Below are 16,652 nucleotides of genomic sequence, written 5' to 3'. Positions count from 1 at the left end.
GTTAACGTGAGTGAAAAAGTTTTGTATATTAGAAGGTATAGAGTTTTCGATTCCATTTATATAATTGAAATATGAATTTCTTGATAGTTTTTTACATTGAGTTCTATAGTTGTGAAATATCTTGTAGTCGATAAGAGAGTTCGATTCTTTAAAGTTTTTGTGTGCAATTTTTTTACAGATAACTAGGTTAATTAGCTCGCCACTGAACCATTTTGGGAACTTCGCTTCCTTGAAGTGTGAAAGTGGTACAAAGCTTTCAATGGCCTTATTAATAATTTTGTAAAATAATTCAAGATTATAGTTAATAGTATTATTATGGTGAAGAAATGACCAGTCTTCATTTGCAAGATATTGATTCATGTTAGAGTAGTCAGCTTTGGAGAAATTATAAGTTAGATTAGGAAGAACAGTTGTGTCATCTGGTGAGTTATTAGTAGTGATGGTTAAGCTTAGGGCGGGGTGGTGGCAGTCTAGGGGGAGAAGCTCGTCAACTGATTTAGCAATATGGACTGAGGTATCACTGCAGAATACTAAATCCAGCAGCCGATTATTGGTATTGTAGACTTGATTGACTTGATGTAGAGAGAGTAAGTTCGTCATATCTATTATTTCGCGGGCATTTTCTGGTAGGCTTAAGTTATTATAAGAGTCCTTATTCATCCAATCAATGCAAGGGGTATTATAGTCACCAAATAAAATTGTTCTGGCATCAGGGTATTTATTTTTAAAGGTTTCGAGGTCATCTATGTGGTTTCTGTACACTGTGATATTGGATCCAGGAGGAATGTAGACACATCCCAGTAGAATTTTGCCTGATTTAGTTTTTAGTAAAACGAATACCTGTTCCACGTCCAGATTTTTACAAATTAATCGAGTGGATGGCAGTAATTTTGTAACGGATATAAGAACTCCTCCTCCTCTGGTTTTAGTACTAGTGGCTGGATTTCTGTCAAGGCGGTAGGTGTTGTAAGATGAAAATCCAAGTTCCTCGGTGTGAAGTTTGCGCATGCGGCAGTACAATACTTTGTAAAGTTTGCGCATGCGGCAGTACCATACTTTGTAAGTTTGCGCATGCGGCAGTACTATACTTTGTAAAGTTAACGCATGCGGCAGTACCATACTTTGTAAAGTTTGCGCATGCGGCAGTACCATACTTTGTAAAGTTTGCGCATACGGCAGTACCATACTTTGTAAAGTTTGCGCATGCGGCAGTACCATACTTTGTAAAGTTTGCGCATGCGGCAGTACCATACTTTGTAAAGTTTGCGCATGCGGCAGAACCATACTTTGTAAAGTTTGCGCATGCGGCAGTACCATACTTTATCTTCATTTTCATTATTGTATAAATATTTTACTAAAAGTGACCAAAAGGACATTATTGTATAATTTTTTTACTAAAAGTGACCAAAAGGACATAATTGTATAATTATTTTACTAAAAGTGACGTAAATAAAATAAGTAAGGATCATGTGTATCGGAAATTAGACAAATATAATATATAATTGGTCCTTTTTAAAGAAATTATGACCAAAAAAACGAATTACGAAGAGAACCCAAAATTGAATGAAATACAAATGATAAAGTACCTAGGAATAATATTGATCAAAACCTCAATTGGAAATCCCAAGTTGAAAATATCAGCATCCAATAAAAAAACTAACTATTTTTTCAAAAAATAAGAAACATTTTAGATAAAGAACAATTAATAAAAATTTATTTCGCCTCAGGCCGATCTCATCTACAATATGGTCTTTTCGGATCGGGAAGTTCATGCGATTACAAAATTATACTTACAGTCCCCATCAGAACCTCTCCAGACTATGTTTTCAATTCTCTGAATGTAATGTCTCTGAAACAATTATATTTAAAAGATATATTTTTTTTAATTTATGCATTAAAAACCAGGATAACTTTGCACACACAAACTCCTGTCAATTCCCAAGATCCTCATTACAGCATACATTTCACCAACCTACAACAAAAACGAATTTTGACCAAAGAAATAACAGAATATTTCTCTATAAAAAACTATTCGACATCCTCCTTCTTGCAATAAAAACCATTAAGAGAAGAATTAATATATGGATTGTGGACACGGGAAGGAAGAATATATATTAAATATTGCAACATAATAAAGATAAATGTTATGTTTTTCTTCTGTATGTTTTTCCACACCCGACCAAAAGCGACGATGCCAGGCTATAATTTATTTCAACAGCCCAGTCAAAGAACTGATTTTATTAGTACAATTTCATAACAGAACTATATAGTCTTTATTCAAGGTTAGGTTAGATTACGTTATAAAGCACGATGAATGTTCAGTTTTCTGTTATTTCTATTTATAGGTAGTTGACAGTAAACGATAATTTCTAGATAAAATTGAAGTGGTTGTTTTAATTATGGAATTTTATTTTGCAGTGGAGCGAAGCGCGTGAGACTGGGCGGGTTTGATGATAGTGTTCATGTGGATACGAGGAATATCTATAACATTGTCTCCATGAAGCTACATCCGGATTATATCAGCCCCAAGATCTACAACAACGTAGGACTGGTCCAACTTGACCGCGTGTAACTAATCTTCACTACTTTCTACACTTGTGTTCAGTTTGCAATGTTTTCTGTGTATTTCAAAAACTTGTTTTTTAATTTTCCGTAAAAACAATTACTGTTTTAGATGTAGATTAAATTATCTTACCGATATACGCATTTAAAATAAACAGTACTATTTCTAAGTAATAAAATTTTGATATCAAACTTGTAGAATGTTGTCAAAAACACTAAACTTAATTTTTTACTCCAATCGTAGAGAAATTGAGAGAATTATATCAGATATTTCACATAACACATTTGTTTTGTTTGGAAAATTTGTAAGAAACTGTACCTTAATTTTTATCTCGTTTATATAATAAAAAAAAAATTAAAGTCAAACCGATTTTTACGATAGCAAAATATTAATTTGTGATTTTTTATGATTTTATTAATGGCATCCAGTATATATAAATATTTTAGGCACTTGAAAGAATTATAAGTTCTCTTTCTAACGTCAAAAAATTTACGTATTTCCGCATGATAGAAAAAGATATAAAAATACTTTTATGAAATATGGACGACCGGTTATATATGACCCTACAACGGTGGAGGGGTTAACGTAACTACAAATACCCAGTAATCTAATGGAACAAGTCGAAGGATTGCTACACAGAATAATTAAGAGAAAGAACAGCCCATAGAGGCATTGAATTAGCCGACAGGTTAACACCATCACATCAAGGAAAGGGGAACAAACAAAGTTGCGCAGAGCGTGGAGGGGGCGCTACCGTATCCATTTCTGTAATTTGTCAATAAATTAATCTGACAGTGTACAAACAACTCGCAGTAATTAGTATTATCTTCTTCTTCCATGGTAGATTTTAATTTAATTATAATTTCAGGGTAATTTTCTCAAAGCTGATTTTCCCCGTGTGTCTTCATGTCTACGCAGGAAGTTCTCTACCAGTAGACAACCTCACCTATCTGTTCAGAGATGGACTATTTTATCAAAAAGTGAGTATTTCACTAGGGTTTTTGTAATAGTTTTGTGATCCACTCAAGCGATGGATGTTTGCTTTTTGATTTGGCCATTCGATTTAATTAATATCATTTTTCAAAATATGAATATTGAAATGTATGAACTGTCCGCTGCGGTTAAAAGCCAATGAATCCACATACACATCACCGTTTATCGCATATTTTGATTAGTTCTATAAATTTGGCACATTATGGCAAGCCATCGCTCAAGACGTTTTGTATAACTTCCATAATGCCCCTAAAAACCGTTCAAGTGTTTATGAGTGAAATAATTTTAAAAAATCTAACTTCAGTTATTTTTACTAAAATACTTCTATTTTTATTAATACATGTATTGAGGATTGAACCTTTCTCCCCAGGGAATAGAGTCATCATTAAATTCACAACAATTTTAATATCTACAAATTGGCAACATTTTGGCCTGCGTAAGCTGTAAGTCATTTAATGGTTTACAAATTGGCCTAAATGTGGTCAAATAAGCTTCAGTGGTTAATTAATATAAAAGGTATTGTGATCAAATGTTATAAATATCGAGTTTTTCAGGTAAACGTGAAGGTTCTGCCGCATGCAGAGTGTGATAACGTCTATAAACCTACTTTCCCAGGAGGAATCAGGATTGATTCACAGCTGTGCGTCCAACGGACCAACGACTCTTATTCACTCAAGGTATGTCCTCAATCACTGCACAATCAGCATTATCTCACTATAATGGTTCATTTCCTATTATTAATTCATATATAATTAGAGGAGGGGTGAGTTAGAATCTGTGGGTGAGTAAGTCCAGAAGTGACGGACCTCTAAATCCAACCTCCCAATGCGATGGGTCTAGGGAATTGTTCAGGAATGTTAATAATACATTGAGAGATGCGCCAGTGTTCCCAGTGTATATCGATTCTGATTTATTGCGTTACCAACACCGGTCTGTATATCAATCATCACCACCATGCTCCGCGTGAATACGTGAAATCCGCTTCAGTTTCCGTGGTGGACAAGCCTCCTCCACTCCCCGCGGTTCTGCGCTGCACCACCCCAACGCTTCGGTGATCTTCATTAGATATGGTAAAGTTATCGATTTCACTGTTTACTCAATGGCGAGTAACGTGAAATCCGCTTCAGTTTCCGTGGTGGACAAGCCTCCTCAACTCCCCGCGGGTCTTGCCTGCACCACCCCAACGCTTCGGTGATCTTCATTAGATATGGTAAAGTTATCGATTTCACTGTTTACTCAATGGCGAGTAACGTGAAATCCGCTTCAGTTTCCGTGGTGGACAAGCCTCCTCCACTCCCCGCGGTTCTGCGCTGCACCACCCCAACGTTTCGGTGATCTTCATTAGATATGGTAAAGTTATCGATTTCACTGTTTACTCAATGGCGAGTAACGTGAAATCCGCTTCAGTTTCCGTGGTGGACAAGCCTCCTCCACTCCCCGCGGTTCTGCGCTGCACCACCCCAACGCTTCGCTGATCTTCATTAGATATGGTAAAGTTATCGATTTCACTGTTTACTCAATGGCGAGTAACGTGAAATCCGCTTCAGTTTCCGTGGTGGACAAGCCTCCTCCACTCCCCGCGGTTCTGCGCTGCACCACCCCAACGCTTCGCTGATCTTCATTAGATATGGTAAAGTTATCGATTTCACTGTTTACTCAATGGCGAGTAACGTGAAATCCGCTTCAGTTTCCGTGGTGGACAAGCCTCCTCCACTCCCCGCGGTTCTGCGCTGCACCACCCCAACGCTTCGCTGATCTTCATTAGATATGGTAAAGTTATCGATTTCACTGTTTACTCAATGGCGAGTAACGTGAAATCCGCTTCAGTTTCCGTGGTGGACAAGCCTCCTCCACTCCCCGCGGTTCTGCGCTGCACCACCCCAACGCTTCGGTGATCTTCATTAGATATGGTAAAGTTATCGATTTCACTGTTTACTCAATGGCGAGTAACGTGAAATCCGCTTCAGTTTCCGTGGTGGACAAGCCTCCTCCACTCCCCGCGGTTCTGCGCTGCACCACCCCAACGCTTCGGTGATCTTCATTAGATATGGTAAAGTTATCGATTTTACTGTTTACTCAATGGCGAGTAACGTGAAATCCGCTTCAGTTTCCGTGGTGGACAAGCCTCCTCCACTCCCCGCGGTTCTGCGCTGCACCACCCCAACGCTTCGGTGATCTTCATTAGACAACCGAGCGTTCAATAATCCCATATATTACAGCTTTCCTTATTAAAATACACTTCTTAACCGTTAAACGGTATTTTAGTTACATATTGAATAATGACTCTGTGTTGAATTCTTTCCAATAAAAAATGTCTTTAACCTTGCTGTTGTTTGGCAGACTGACGCATGAGATTCCACATTTATTATAATCGTCTTGCTGTGTCATTAATTCAGTGTTTTCCATTTGCAGGATGGTTCCAGATCCCCGCTGCAGGTGCCTAACGGGGGCCAGGTTGCTTGCACTCAACTGCTTGTGGCTATACACTCCGTACACCTGGAATCCACCAGCAGATACTCGCTGGCTGTAAAAGTAGCCCCCTTCATACCGTGGATAGAGAGCGTGGTCTGGCCGTAGAGTGGATGTGCTGCATTACTTCCGGCATCTCTTGTAGATACCACCAAATACCCTATTATATTATACCTCCGACTATTCTCATACATTCTGATGGCAACATGTTACACTGGCACCTTCTAGCAGCATGAGTCAGTAGCAGTGTCTTTCTCGGGCGTGTCGGACTTCTTCCACCATTCACTACTATGTACCACAATGTTACTGTCCATTAACAACATGTTACACTGGCACCTTCTAGCAGCATGAGTCAGTAGCAGTGTCTTTCTCGGGCGTGTCGTACTTCTTCCACCATTCACTACTGTGTACCACAATGTTACTGTCCATTAACAACATGTTACACTGGCACCTTCTAGCAGCATGAGTCAGTAGCAATGCTTCGCTATTGCTAGTGTCTTTCTCGGGCGTGTCGGACTTCTTCCACCATTCACTACTGTGTACCACAATGTTACTGTCCATTAACAACATGTTACACTGGCACCTTCTAGCAGCATGAGTCAGTAGCAATGCTTCGCTATTGCTAGTGTCTTTCTCGGGCGTGTCGGACTTCTTCCACCATTCACTACTGTGTACCACAATGTTACTGTCCATTAACAACATGTTACACTGGCACCTTCTAGCAGCATGAGTCAGTAGCAATGCTTCGCTATTGCTAGTGTCTTTCTCGGGCGTGTCGGACTTCTTCCACCATTCACTACTGTGTACCACAATGTTACTGTCCATTAACAACATGTTACACTGGCACCTTCTAGCAGCATGAGTCAGTAGCAATGCTTCGCTATTGCTAGTGTCTTTCTCGGGCGTGTCGGACTTCTTCCACCATTCACTACTGTGTACCACAATGTTACTGTCCATTAACAACATGTTACACTGGCACCTTCTAGCAGCATGAGTCAGTAGCAATGCTTCGCTATTGCTAGTGTCTTTCTCGGGCGTGTCGTACTTCTTCCACCATTCACTACTGTGTACCACAATGTTACTGTCCATTAACAACATGTTACACTGGCACCTTCTAGCAGCATGAGTCAGTAGCAATGCTTCGCTATTGCTAGTGTCTTTCTCGGGCGTGTCGGACTTCTTCCACCATTCACTACTGTGTACCACAATGTTACTGTCCATTAACAACATGTTACACTGGCACCTTCTAGCAGCATGAGTCAGTAGCAATGCTTCGCTATTGCTAGTGTCTTTCTCGGGCGTGTCGTACTTCTTCCACCATTCACTACTGTGTACCACAATGTTAATGTCCATTAACAACATGTTACACTGGCACCTTCTAGCAGCATGAGTCAGTAGCAATGCTTCGCTATTGCTAGTGTCTTTCTCGGGCGTGTCGGACTTCTTCCACCATTCACTACTGTGTACCACAATGTTACTGTCCATTAACAACATGTTACACTGGCACCTTCTAGCAGCATGAGTCAGTAGCAATGCTTCGCTATTGCTAGTGTCTTTCTCGGGCGTGTCGGACTTCTTCCACCATTCACTACTGTGTACCACAATGTTACTGTCCATTAACAACATGTTACACTGGCACCTTCTAGCAGCATGAGTCAGTAGCAATGCTTCGCTATTGCTAGTGTCTTTCTCGGGCGTGTCGTACTTCTTCCACCATTCACTACTGTGTACCACAATGTTACTGTCCATTAACAACATGTTACACTGGCACCTTCTAGCAGCATGAGTCAGTAGCAATGCTTCGCTATTGCTAGTGTCTTTCTCGGGCGTGTCGGACTTCTTCCACCATTCACTACTGTGTACCACAATGTTACTGTCAATTAACAACATGTTACACTGGCACCTTCTAGCAGCATGAGTCAGTAGCAATGCTTCGCTATTGCTAGTGTCTTTCTCGGGCGTGTCGTACTTCTTCCACCATTCACTACTGTGTACCACAATGTTAATGTCCATTAACAACATGTTACACTGGCACCTTCTAGCAGCATGAGTCAGTAGCAATGCTTCGCTATTGCTAGTGTCTTTCTCGGGCGTGTCGGACTTCTTCCACCATTCACTACTGTGTACCACAATGTTACTGTCCATTAACAACATGTTACACTGGCACCTTCTAGCAGCATGAGTCAGTAGCAATGCTTCGCTATTGCTAGTGTCTTTCTCGGGCGTGTCGGACTTCTTCCACCATTCACTACTGTGTACCACAATGTTACTGTCCATTAACAACATGTTACACTGGCACCTTCTAGCAGCATGAGTCAGTAGCAATGCTTCGCTATTGCTAGTGTCTTTCTCGGGCGTGTCGTACTTCTTCCACCATTCACTACTGTGTACCACAATGTTACTGTCCATTAACAACATGTTACACTGGCACCTTCTAGCAGCATGAGTCAGTAGCAATGCTTCGCTATTGCTAGTGTCTTTCTCGGGCGTGTCGGACTTCTTCCACCATTCACTACTGTGTACCACAATGTTACTGTCCATTAACAACATGTTACACTGGCACCTTCTAGCAGCATGAGTCAGTAGCAATGCTTCGCTATTGCTCGTGTCTTTCTCGGGCGTGTCGTACTTCTTCCACCATTCACTACTGTGTACCACAATGTTACTGTCCATTAACAACATGTTACACTGGCACCTTCTAGCAGCATGAGTCAGTAGCAATGCTTCGCTATTGCTAGTGTCTTTCTCGGGCGTGTCGGACTTCTTCCACCATTCACTACTGTGTACCACAATGTTACTGTCCATTAACAACATGTTACACTGGCACCTTCTAGCAGCATGAGTCAGTAGCAATGCTTCGCTATTGCTAGTGTCTTTCTCGGGCGTGTCGGACTTCTTCCACCATTCACTACTGTGTACCACAATGTTACTGTCCATTAACAACATGTTACACTGGCACCTTCTAGCAGCATGAGTCAGTAGCAATGCTTCGCTATTGCTAGTGTCTTTCTCGGGCGTGTCGGACTTCTTCCACCATTCACTACTGTGTACCACAATGTTACTGTCCATTAACAACATGTTACACTGGCACCTTCTAGCAGCATGAGTCAGTAGCAATGCTTCGCTATTGCTAGTGTCTTTCTCGGGCGTGTCGGACTTCTTCCACCATTCACTACTGTGTACCACAATGTTACTGTCCATTAACAACATGTTACACTGGCACCTTCTAGCAGCATGAGTCAGTAGCAATGCTTCGCTATTGCTAGTGTCTTTCTCGGGCGTGTCGGACTTCTTCCACCATTCACTACTGTGTACCACAATGTTACTGTCCATTAACAACATGTTACACTGGCACCTTCTAGCAGCATGAGTCAGTAGCAATGCTTCGCTATTGCTAGTGTCTTTCTCGGGCGTGTCGGACTTCTTCCACCATTCACTACTGTGTACCACAATGTTACTGTCCATTAACAACATGTTACACTGGCACCTTCTAGCAGCATGAGTCAGTAGCAATGCTTCGCTATTGCTAGTGTCTTTCTCGGGCGTGTCGTACTTCTTCCACCATTCACTACTGTGTACCACAATGTTACTGTCCATTAACAACATGTTACACTGGCACCTTCTAGCAGCATGAGTCAGTAGCAATGCTTCGCTATTGCTAGTGTCTTTCTCGGGCGTGTCGGACTTCTTCCACCATTCACTACTGTGTACCACAATGTTACTGTCCATTAACAACATGTTACACTGGCACCTTCTAGCAGCATGAGTCAGTAGCAATGCTTCGCTATTGCTAGTGTCTTTCTCGGGCGTGTCGTACTTCTTCCACCATTCACTACTGTGTACCACAATGTTAATGTCCATTAACAACATGTTACACTGGCACCTTCTAGCAGCATGAGTCAGTAGCAATGCTTCGCTATTGCTAGTGTCTTTCTCGGGCGTGTCGTACTTCTTCCACCATTCACTACTGTGTACCACAATGTTACTGTCCATTAACAACATGTTACACTGGCACCTTCTAGCAGCATGAGTCAGTAGCAATGCTTCGCTATTGCTAGTGTCTTTCTCGGGCGTGTCGGACTTCTTCCACCATTCACTACTGTGTACCACAATGTTACTGTCCATTAACAACATGTTACACTGGCACCTTCTAGCAGCATGAGTCAGTAGCAATGCTTCGCTATTGCTAGTGTCTTTCTCGGGCGTGTCGTACTTTTTCCACCATTCACTACTGTGTACCACAATGTTACTGTCCATTAACAACATGTTACACTGGCACCTTCTAGCAGCATGAGTCAGTAGCAATGCTTCGCTATTGCTAGTGTCTTTCTCGGGCGTGTCGGACTTCTTCCACCATTCACTACTGTGTACCACAATGTTACTGTCCATTAACAACATGTTACACTGGCACCTTCTAGCAGCATGAGTCAGTAGCAATGCTTCGCTATTGCTAGTGTCTTTCTCGGGCGTGTCGGACTTCTTCCACCATTCACTACTGTGTACCACAATGTTACTGTCCATTAACAACATGTTACACTGGCACCTTCTAGCAGCATGAGTCAGTAGCAATGCTTCGCTATTGCTAGTGTCTTTCTCGGGCGTGTCGGACTTCTTCCACCATTCACTACTGTGTACCACAATGTTACTGTCCATTAACAACATGTTACACTGGCACCTTCTAGCAGCATGAGTCAGTAGCAATGCTTCGCTATTGCTAGTGTCTTTCTCGGGCGTGTCGGACTTCTTCCACCATTCACTACTGTGTACCACAATGTTACTGTCCATTAACAACATGTTACACTGGCACCTTCTAGCAGCATGAGTCAGTAGCAATGCTTCGCTATTGCTAGTGTCTTTCTCGGGCGTGTCGGACTTCTTCCACCATTCACTACTGTGTACCACAATGTTACTGTCCATTAACAACATGTTACACTGGCACCTTCTAGCAGCATGAGTCAGTAGCAATGCTTCGCTATTGCTAGTGTCTTTCTCGGGCGTGTCGGACTTCTTCCACCATTCACTACTGTGTACCACAATGTTACTGTCCATTAACAACATGTTACACTGGCACCTTCTAGCAGCATGAGTCAGTAGCAGTGTCTTTCTCGGGCGTGTCGGACTTCTTCCACCATTCACTACTGTGTACCACAATGTTACTGTCCATTAACAACATGTTACACTGGCACCTTCTAGCAGCATGAGTCAGTAGCAATGCTTCGCTATTGCTAGTGTCTTTCTCGGGCGTGTCGGACTTCTTCCACCATTCACTACTGTGTACCACAATGTTACTGTCCATTAACAACATGTTACACTGGCACCTTCTAGCAGCATGAGTCAGTAGCAATGCTTCGCTATTGCTAGTGTCTTTCTCGGGCGTGTCGGACTTCTTCCACCATTCACTACTGTGTACCACAATGTTACTGTCCATTAACAACATGTTACACTGGCACCTTCTAGCAGCATGAGTCAGTAGCAATGCTTCGCTATTGCTAGTGTCTTTCTCGGGCGTGTCGGACTTCTTCCACCATTCACTACTGTGTACCACAATGTTACTGTCCATTAACAACATGTTACACTGGCACCTTCTAGCAGCATGAGTCAGTAGCAATGCTTCGCTATTGCTAGTGTCTTTCTCGGGCGTGTCGGACTTCTTCCACCATTCACTACTGTGTACCACAATGTTACTGTCCATTAACAACATGTTACACTGGCACCTTCTAGCAGCATGAGTCAGTAGCAGTGTCTTTCTCGGGCGTGTCGGACTTCTTCCACCATTCACTACTGTGTACCACAATGTTACTGTCTATTAACAACATGTTACACTGGCACCTTCTAGCAGCATGAGTCAGTAGCAGTGCTTCGCTATTGCTAGTGTCTTTCTCGGGCGTGTCGGACTTCTTCCACCATTCACTACTGTGTACCACAATGTTACTGTCCATTAACAACATGTTACACTGGCACCTTCTAGCAGCATGAGTCAGTAGCGGTGTCTTTCTCGGGCGTGTCGGACTTCTTCCACCATTCACTACTGTGTACCACAATGTTACTGTCCATTAACAACATGTTACACTGGCACCTTCTAGCAGCATGAGTCAGTAGCAATGCTTCGCTATTGCTAGTGTCTTTCTCGGGCGTGTCGTACTTCTTCCACCATTCATTACTGTGTACCACAATGTTACTGTCCATTAACAACATGTTACACTGGCACCTTCTAGCAGCATGAGTCAGTAGCAATGCTTCGCTATTGCTAGTGTCTTTCTCGGGCGTGTCGTACTTCTTCCACCATTCACTACTGTGTACCACAATGTTACTGTCCATTAACAACATGTTACACTGGCACCTTCTAGCAGCATGAGTCAGTAGCAATGCTTCGCTATTGCTAGTGTCTTTCTCGGGCGTGTCGGACTTCTTCCACCATTCACTACTGTGTACCACAATGTTACTGTCCATTAACAACATGTTACACTGGCACCTTCTAGCAGCATGAGTCACTAGCAGTGTCTTTCTCGGGCGTGTCGGACTTCTTCCACCATTCACTACTGTGTACCACAATGTTACTGTCCATTAACAACATGTTACACTGGCACCTTCTAGCAGCATGAGTCAGTAGCAATGCTTCGCTATTGCTAGTGTCTTTCTCGGGCGTGTCGTACTTCTTCCACCATTCACTACTGTGTACCACAATGTTACTGTCCATTAACAACATGTTACACTGGCACCTTCTAGCAGCATGAGTCAGTAGCAATGCTTCGCTATTGCTAGTGTCTTTCTCGGGCGTGTCGTACTTCTTCCACCATTCACTACTGTGTACCACAATGTTACTGTCCATTAACAACATGTTACACTGGCACCTTCTAGCAGCATGAGTCAGTAGCAATGCTTCGCTATTGCTAGTGTCTTTCTCGGGCGTGTCGGACTTCTTCCACCATTCACTACTGTGTACCACAATGTGACTGTCCTTAACAACATGTTACACTGGCACCTTCTAGCAGCATGAGTCAGTAGCAATGCTTCGCTATTGCTAGTGTCTTTCTCGGGCGTGTCGGACTTCTTCCACCATTCACTACTAACTGTGTACCACAATGTTACTGTCCATTAACAATTTTAAAAATAAAGTCAAGTCTGAGAGTTTTAATAATTTAAATGTTAATCAAGTGGTTGTAATTAATAGTGTCACGTCTGAAGTCCCGTTTGATGTCCCGTCTTATGAGCATGGACCCTTGTCAATCACCAGGGCTATTATGGGGCTAAAGCAAGCAGGCATAATGTGTAAAAAACATTGAAGAACCTTGTTCATGTTGTCACGTCTGATGAGCAGGTTGCGCCGGGTGGAGATTCGACAGATGGAGTGCGAACGAGTGCGCGAGGCCATCCTCAATTAATCAGCTTCCATTTAACGTCTAACGGAACAATGATGATTCATCTTTGTGTCGCTTCGACAGCATGCTTGGTAATCCAGTGTAGTCCCCAAGGAATTACGCCTCACAAATAAAACCATTTTTACTTTCAAATAACTGATTTTATATTTTAATCTCTTCGAACAATACCACTCGAACAAAGAACCGGCTGATCTCGCGCAGGAGTCAAAACGTCTGCTTTATGTTTGGTTAATTTACACGGCAAGTCTCCGAACGATCGGTTCATGGTATTTGCGTGCTCTTTTCCATTTTTGTACAATCTTAATTTTTTCCCGCAAAACGCCACGCACAACGCGGAATCGTACTCTCCCGTTTTTGTTCCCGTATTGTTCCAATCTAAATCTACCCGCGTTATTCTGCCCGCCCGTCAAACCGATCGCAGTGCAGCCACCCGAAAAACTCTCAACAAAACAATAATCGGGCACTACCCTGGCAATCCAAACTTGCACAATTCTTTTACGTTACAATTCCCCGCAACCCCCGGAAATTTTACGCCGCGAAGTGAAGTAAAATTACCTTAAAACAAAAAAAACACGCAAATACCTTTCTTCCCCGCGCATGTACATAAAAAAACAAAGCTAGTAGAAATAAATAAGTTTTTACAGAAAACCATAAAACTAAACAAGTTATAAACTAAGAAAACGAAAAGAGAAAACCAATTCGCAGATTGGTGTTGCACAACCGATATTATTATCAATATTTACATGGGGATTGTACCTTCACTTTTATATCTCTAATATGAGATTCGCAAACACTTACTCACTTATCGAGAGACAATCTCTCTGAGACACCAGTGAGTATGGAGAACTCAAGCTCCCACTTTATTCTTTGAAGAAGAAAACAAAAACACATATATATTTTTAACAGAAAATAAATAAAGTAACTACATAAACTCTCTTTCTCTCCCTATGTTTATATAAACTAAATTTACCATTCTAAGATAAAAACTTGAAACAATAGAACTTAACAAAATAAAAATCCACCAAATCTCTAAGAGATCTTCACTAAATCAATTACAAAATTGATGTAAAAAAATGTTCAGAGCAGGGTTTACATAACTTAATGCCAAGAATTTTAGATGAGGTTTTACAATCAGAAGATAAACCTGTCTATTGTGGTTGAATCAGGGTTTACATATAAAAAATACCTAGCATATTCTCTTTGAATGAACATTGCTTGCTCAAGAAATATGACTAAGGAAGTAACCTAGATGGCATTCTAACAAAAATTTCACTTACCATATAAGCAAAGAGTCGAAATTTCTTGGACAAACAAAATATAATTGGTGTTCAACTATGTGCTTTAGATAATTGACACAGGTTAAGAGGTGTACGAGCACAATTCAAGAGATCGACACTTGTACTACAAAATTTACAGCATAACACTGGTATTAGCAATGAGATACTTATGCATATATTACTTATAACTAACCAAATTGTACTTATGACTAACAAAACTGTACAAAGACACACTCTTACGTAGCAGAGGTAAGGTGATAATATCCAGACGGAATTATTTAATAGGTAAGCACGCCAAACAGTATGTACTTCCCTTTGTTTGAAACAACACAATTTGAGAATTTCCTTAAGAAACTAAGACTTAAAAATATACATATATTAAACTAAATATATTCAACCATAAAACTAGTACATTGAATAACTAAAATAGAAATTACATAATCTTGTGTATGAAAAATTGCTCAATTTTTCACACACAAAAAAAAAATAAGAATCCTTCTTTCCAAGTCCCCTGGAGACTCTTTGGATACTAATAAAACTTCGATACTTGACAAAAGTATAAGAAAACTCCAATGAACTTGTGGAAGAAGGGTTCAGACCAAAGGATAATGACAACCAAACTTATGTCCATTATGCTGACGGAACGTACCAATGTGTGTGTGTGCGTGTGTGCGTCGCACTAATAAGCTCACAACAGTAAGAAGACGAATCGTCTCATTTAAAATAAAAATTACTCAAAACGTAAATAAGAATAAATCTCAGTAAAGTTTAAGTGATAATAAAGAATTAAGACCTAAACTAAATTAATGGGCGCCACTGATCACTAGGATCAGAGAAACATCTTTTGTGAAGATGTTCCTATTCTAGTCCAACGAGGATAAAAAAGAAATCTATCATCAGTACACTAGAATTTTGCGTTTATTCCAAGCACAAGTCCTGAAGGTACCAAACTTCAGAACACGTGACCGGAACAAACACATAAAGAAGGGAATGAAGCAGCATGAAGGGTTGGTAGTCCTTTACACTATTTCATTGGCTTCCTATGATATACTAAACTAAACCTAATCTAAACGAACTATGTCCTTAACATGAAAATTTCCTACTACCTTGCCTTGCATGTCTGCAAGGGTATACACTAAATTAGAAACTTTGTTTTTGATAACGTTTCGCACAAACCTCGGAGCCAATTTGTGCGAAAAGAAATTGGGTCCACTCGATTGGACAAAATTTTTCCTCCACACCACATCTCCAACTTCATAATTTACCGACTTCCTACGTAAATTATAATGTTGAGCATTTTTCCTATAAGCCTGCAATAAGGCCTCCGAAACTTTATTGTAAATCGGAGCCAAGTCCTCTAATTTCTTAGCAAAACTATCTCTTGATTTCTCTAAATTCGAATCCGCACCGCTAGAGGAGATCAAATTTTTATGAAAATTGCCATCAATTATTTGTTCACGCCCGTGCATCAAAAAAAAGGGTGTGTAACCTGTCGCGAAGTTAACCGTATTGTTAAGTGCTGACTGTATTTGTGGCAGAAACCTAGACCAATTACGTTGGTCGGACTCGGTCAAAATAGACAGTGTAGTACCTATCGTTTGGTTATAACGTTCTACGACGTTATTTTGTGGCGTGTAGTAAGCATTATAGAAAGGTGCCGGAACATTATAGTCAGATAGTAATTTTTTAAATTCATTAGATATAAATTGTTTGCCATTGTCGCAAACAAATGTTTGTGGGACCCCATGAATGAGAAAAATGTACTGCTCTACATTTTTAACAATGCTTTTTGTGGTAGCGTTCCTAAGTGGGAAAATCCATGTGTATTTTGAAAACACGTCTACGACTGACAAAATATATGTGAATCCGGAATAACTTCTTGGCAGTGGACCGACAAGGTCAATAGACAGCATTTGCATAGGTCTTGTGACTATTTTCGGGTTGGTAGAAATGCCTGCCGGCGGAGCAGTA

At 40.9% G+C, this 16,652-nt stretch overlaps 2 protein-coding genes across 2 annotated transcripts in view; one reads left to right on the top strand and one right to left on the bottom strand.

The window, feature by feature from the left end:
* LOC149416430 (serine protease 1-like) overlaps positions 1-6,133 on the top strand; it is a 38,955-nt gene extending 32,822 nt beyond the window's left edge. The window contains exons 6-9 of the mRNA XM_089642001.1: positions 2,419-2,568; positions 3,432-3,543; positions 4,111-4,233; positions 5,969-6,133. Of these exons, the coding sequence (XP_089498127.1) occupies positions 2,419-2,568; positions 3,432-3,543; positions 4,111-4,233; positions 5,969-6,133 (550 nt within the window). The remainder of the gene's footprint in view (positions 1-2,418; positions 2,569-3,431; positions 3,544-4,110; positions 4,234-5,968) is intronic.
* A 15-nt stretch (positions 6,134-6,148) lies between these two features.
* Positions 6,149-13,194, bottom strand: LOC149416429 (uncharacterized). The gene is made up of 3 exons (XM_089642000.1): positions 13,008-13,194; positions 8,061-12,876; positions 6,149-6,185 (listed from the first exon to the last, which is right to left on the bottom strand). The coding sequence occupies exons 2-3, from the start codon at positions 11,081-11,083 to the stop codon at positions 6,149-6,151; spliced, it is 3,060 nt and encodes a 1,019-aa protein (XP_089498126.1). The 5' UTR covers positions 11,084-12,876; positions 13,008-13,194.
* Between the last annotated feature and the right edge of the window lie 3,458 nt (positions 13,195-16,652).

Source organism: Hesperophylax consimilis, chromosome 17 (genome assembly GCF_061612785.1).
Source record: "Hesperophylax consimilis isolate HC1 chromosome 17, BYU_Hcon_1.0, whole genome shotgun sequence".
Lineage (NCBI taxonomy): Eukaryota > Metazoa > Arthropoda > Insecta > Trichoptera > Limnephilidae > Hesperophylax > Hesperophylax consimilis.
This window is presented reverse-complemented; position numbering and strand designations above follow the sequence as displayed.

What these genes read in the sequence shown, in the direction of transcription:
- LOC149416429 (XM_089642000.1), bottom strand. Translation starts at nt 11,083, where the DNA reads ATGTTGTTAATGGACAGTAACATTGTGGTACACAGTAGTGAATGGTGG. An exon ending in CTGACTCATGCTGCTAGAAG is followed by an intron (nt 6,186 to 8,060) that starts GTGCCAGTGTAA and finishes ATAATATAATAG; the next exon opens with GGTATTTGGTGGTATCTACA.